The following is a 5063-nucleotide window of genomic DNA, read 5'->3' on the forward strand; positions in this document are numbered from 1 at the left end:
GAAGAAGAAGAGGAGGAGGAAGATGAGGAAGAGATGTGTAGGGTAGGTTTGTGTGTGTTAGAGACATGATAGCTCCGTTTCCACGAGAGACTTTCTTGGTGCAAACCCCGTAGAATGAGAGTGTGAAGGGACGTAGCGGTCTGAAGAAGAAGGAGAGACAGAAAGCATGAAGAAGAGACAGATGAAGAAGGAGAGAGATTCCCTGGGATAGCTAGACTTAGATATTCTAGACGCGAGAATTTGATCCATCTATGAAGAAAAGGACATAAACAACGGAGGCAGGGATAGCCTTTAAAGTGATATGCATATAGAGCTTCCATAGAAGCCATCAATGAAGCGATCTCCGCAGAAGAGGAAGAAGAAGAAGAGAAAGAAGGAGAAGGGAGTTCAAGTGTATCTACAGATGCTGATGAGTGTTTACTTGGAGCACGAGGAAGAGAACCGTGAGAAGAAGAAGAAGACGAAGGGAGAAGATGATTTGAGACAGCAGGACAGTTGGCTTCGTAAGCAGACGAGAAGAAACGTTCGAAAGAAGAGATTCCAGAAGAAGAGGAAGATGAAGGAGAGGAGAGGACCAGAGAACGAAGAAAAGGAAGAGATGAAAGAGAAAGGTAGATCGATTTGGAGAGAGGAAGAATCGATTGAAGCTGCTCCTTAGGTGTCAGCATTGAGAGAAGGAGCACGATAAACACAGTGTCTAACCAAATATCTTCTTCTGAAAAGAAACACGGAAAAATACAAGTAGATGAAGAAGGAGAAGAAGAAAAAGAAGAAGAAGGAGAGGCAGAAGAAGAAGAAGAGGAAGGAGAGGCAGAAGAAGAAGAGGAAGAAGAAGAAGGAGAGGAAGAGGAAGAAGAGGAAGAGGAAGAAGAAGAAGGAGAGGTAGAAGAAGAGAAGGGAGAAGTCGAAGAAGATGGTCTTGGCCTCTTCGCTTGCCTTCCTTCCTTTTTTCCATCGCCATCAGTACTAGCGAAGGAAGAAGAAGAAAGACTCTCCGAGCTTGGCTCTTCCCGACTCCTTCGTGGTAAGACTTCTTTAATCTCCGCGTCTTTCTTCTCTCTCATTTTCATGGAATTCTTGTCCTTCTCTTCTCCAGACAGATCTCTCTACCGAGAAAGAAGATAGATGATATGCGCAATTCCGAGGTTAGTCTCGGACATACCTGTCAAGAGACCCCTTCCTCCACTTCAACATGACGAAGAAGAAAAAGAGAGACTCTACTTTCTTTCTCCACAAGAGACGTCAGACTTCCTTTCTTTCTTTCTTCTCCTCCTCCTCCTCCTCCTCTGGAGTTCCTCTCTTCATTCTTTCCTTCCTCTTCTTGTCTAGTTTTCCTCTGTACTTTACTAGATCTTTCCTCTCTCACGATTTCTCCTCCTCTCGTGATAAGAAGAGCAGAGGTAGAGTCACACTCGACGTTCCTTTTCAAACGAAGAAGAGAACAGCAAGCCTTAAAGAAGAAGAAGAAGAATTCTGGAGGTGTACACACGTGAGGAGAAGAAGAAGACAGAAAGAGAGAAGAAGGGAGAAAAAGACGAGAGAAGAGTTTGGAGGAGAAGAACAAGGAAAAAAAAGCCGGAAGATTTAAGCTATGAGAATCGAAGATAGAAGAAGGAAGAGAAATCTCCTGCGTGACGATTGATGAAATCTTTGGAGAGGATAGATATTCCGTCTATCTTAAAGAAAGAGATAAAACGACAAGATTGATCGATCCATCACACACACTTCATTCATTCACTTCACATGCGTGAATCTGTCTCTTTCTTTTCTCTCTTCATCCTCTCCCTCTTTTTCTTCTTCTCTTCAGCTCTCCATCTCTCGCTTTGTCTCTGCGGTATTCTTTACACCTGTCTCTAGGAAAGTTGGTGACGGAAGAAAAAAGCAAGAAATTCTGCTTCACCCCTTAGTCGTCTCAACAAGAGAAAGAAGGAGAGAAAGAAGGAGAGAAAGAAAGAAAGGTCAGAAGAAAGCGAGCTCGTTCAGATGAAAGCCTTGAAGAAGAAGAAGAAGAGAGGAGCTCGTAGAAAGATCAAAGAAGAGCAGTTTTATGTTCTTCTTTTCTCTCTGCCCTTCTCCCTTTTCTTCAACAAGATGCAGATTAGAAGACAATCTCATACAGAAAGAGAAGGCCAGTCCACTGTTTCAGAATTTCTTCTTCCGTTCTATTCGGGTCTTTCTCTCTCTTTAGGATAGAGTCATTTCCATCTTTGACTTTCATCTTCTCACTCTTTCTTCTTCTTTATGACCTCTAGAGCTTTCTATCGAACTAACGATCGTTGAATACGTGCATCGGGAAGGAAAAGGGAAAGAGACGGAGCCACGCTCATGTCTCCCTCTCCATTTGGTCTTGCATGCTGGCTGGGGTGTACGTACAGCCGGTGACTTCCTGTTGGAGTGGACATCGAGTTGAGTGACTTCGAGTGTATGTACACCGGAAAAAAGAAGAGACACGCACACAAATAAGTCAAGCGATGGATAAAACTCGATGAGAAGGTTGTTTTCTTTTCTTCTTTTGGAAAAGGAAAAAGTCAGGTTGAGGCCAAAACTCAAGAAAGACAAGAAAAACGCGACTTCCTGTTATGTCTCTTTTCTTTCCTCTCGGCGAGTAAGATCACCCCTTCTTCGAGAAGAGAGAAGCGGATGGAATCGTTAGATAACTCAAGCTGAGAAGAGATTTCTATCTCTAGAGAAACTGCTTGTTCTCTGTCGTTTTTTCTTCTTCTTCATGAGGACGATGACGAAACGTCTTCACGACTCCATACTCTTTGCCTGTACATACAGTTCAATGAAACACGCACTCCAAGCACCTTCTTAAGTATTCTCTAACGTTCACATACACAAGCAGGTTGATGACTTACATGATTTCTCTAGATATATCTATATTTCTGTTCGATATGGATCTAAAGGTACTCTCTCTCTCCATACATATATATATAGAGAGAGAGAGAGAGATGCTCTGTACACTCTCTCTGTATAGACATATGATATATACTTCTATATGAAGTGTATAGGTATCTATACACATGTGTGTAAGCAAGACGTTGCTGAACAGGGGAGTCAGGAGAGAGGGGGGAAGAAATGTCGTCTCTTCTTTCTCTTTTTTGGAGGTCTGCTGGATGATGATGGTGATGCTGCATGTCTGTCGAAGTCCGATCATGCAGAGCCTCTCTCTCTTGAGAAGTCATCTTAAGAGACAAATCAACTTGTTTCTTTCCGATTGAGTATGTATCTCTCTTCATCCTCTGTATCTCTACATATGAATAGGTAGATACGCGTATCTACCTACCTCTATGTACCTCTAGAGAGAGACAGCTATATGTATGCACAAGATTTCTGATACATCGGCTGACAAGACGGGTTGGACTCCCTTGTTCAAAAAAGCATGATGCGGATTGGCTTTCAAACATTCTTTTATATCTTCTAGTCCATAAAAGATGTAGAAGAATATCTCTTCGTTCTTCAATCCAGTCATTCCTCTCTCTTTCTCTTATCTTCAGTCTGTGAGGCATGTTTGCTTCCTTTTTACCTTGTGCTCCTTCTTCCCTTTTCACTCATGTCTATCTCCGTTCTTCTCCTCCTCTTTTCGAGAAGCTTTCTTCATGAAAGATGGAGGTATCACAAGAAGATCAGCCGTCACTAGGAAGTTAGATAGAGAGACGATAGAAGCATCCGTCGGTAAAGAAAGAATCTGAGAAGGCAGAGGAAGATGGCGATGGATAGAAGAGAAGATGATCGGAACTGACTGGACTTCTCTTATGCTATCTCTAGGTATCTCACATGACTAGCATGAATCATCAATCGATCTAAAAAGAAAAGTGAAGGACTTCTCGACATCTTCGATACATCTCTTGCCGCTACGAGCCACCATTGGCTGTATATACACTCGAGAAAGATCGATTCAACCAGGGGTAAGAAAGATCTTATCCCTCCGTCTTTCTTCTTCTTTTACCTCCTGTCTTTCTTTTACTTCACTTCCCCTCTTCTCTACCTTTCTACCGCATCTCTTTCTTCTCTATTCTATCATACACAGGCTCTACATACAGATCCCCCCCTTCATACAGATATCTGTATGTATAATACATACATACATCATCGACACTCTATCAGGATATCTCTGGCAGATACCTATCTACTTTAGCATATGTTTCTCATCATCTCCTGTTCATCTCTCTAGATCTATCTCTTTCTCCCAAAGAAACGAGAAGGCAGGAGAGGGAGAAATCGATAGAAAGAAGAAAGAAAGAAAGAAAGAAAGAAGGAGAAAGAAAGAAGAAAACCCGTCACTCTCTCAGAGAGGTCTAGGTGTGCTTAAGAGAAAGGGGGAAAAGGATCGAATGATGATCGACCTTTACGAAGGAGAATTGACTAGAGAACGAAAAGGAAGAAAGAATGAGACAGAAATAGCATGCAATGAAGTAGATCTGCTATCGTAAGAAAAGGTCACTGTCTTCTGTTTCCACGGTCACGAGTTCAAGATCAAAAAGAAAACACTCAGGAATCTCTGAGGTGTATATACACTTGAGGAATCCCTACTACTACTACTACGACGCCTAACCCACGTACAAAACACCCGAAAGCTTTCCTCTTTTCTTCTGGGATATTCCTCTCGTCTTTATCTAGTTCTCGAAAGCAATTGAAAGCTCTCGATCAACACGGCTGGTAAAAGAGAGAGGAAGAAGAAGAAGAAGAGAAGAGAAGAGCGCTAGGTATAAAACATCTTTACCGGCATGAAAGAAAGAAAAGGCGGAAGACAGGAGACCTTCACAGAAATCCATAAGCACGGAAAGAAAGGAAGAGAAGAGAAGCGTTGCTCTCTTCTCCCCTCACCCCTTTTCTCCCTCTCTCTTCTCTCCTCGCTTTCTTCTTCTTCTTCGTCAGTTGCTATCACCCGCAAAGAAAGGGATAAGCACGAAGGAATGAAAAAGACATAAAGAAAGAACTGCAAGCCTATCTATCGATCTCCCTCTCTCTTTGTGTACCTCCCTCTTCGCTCTTCGTCTATTTCTTGATTTGGGAAGAAGAGAGAAATGTGTAAATAGGAGAGAAAAAGAAGCAGAAGAGAG

The 5063-nt window shown here is 42.4% G+C and overlaps 1 protein-coding gene across 1 annotated transcript in view; it reads right to left on the reverse strand.

Moving 5' to 3' along the window:
• The window catches only part of CSUI_006085 (uncharacterized protein), an 8357-nt gene that overhangs the window by 863 nt on the left and 2431 nt on the right, over positions 1 to 5063 (reverse strand). Inside the window, exons 1-2 of the mRNA XM_068066250.1 lie at positions 3527 to 5063; positions 1 to 2769 (exon numbers count right to left, since the gene is read on the reverse strand). The exon at positions 1 to 2769 is cut by the window's left edge and continues 863 nt beyond it; the exon at positions 3527 to 5063 is cut by the window's right edge and continues 2431 nt beyond it. Coding sequence (XP_067921767.1) covers positions 1 to 1070 — 1070 coding nt within the window. The 5' untranslated portion in view covers positions 1071 to 2769; positions 3527 to 5063. The remainder of the gene's footprint in view (positions 2770 to 3526) is intronic.

The sequence above is a fragment of the Cystoisospora suis genome (assembly GCF_002600585.1).
Source record: "Cystoisospora suis strain Wien I chromosome Unknown contig_3037, whole genome shotgun sequence".
NCBI classification, from domain to species: Eukaryota; Apicomplexa; class Conoidasida; order Eucoccidiorida; family Sarcocystidae; genus Cystoisospora; species Cystoisospora suis.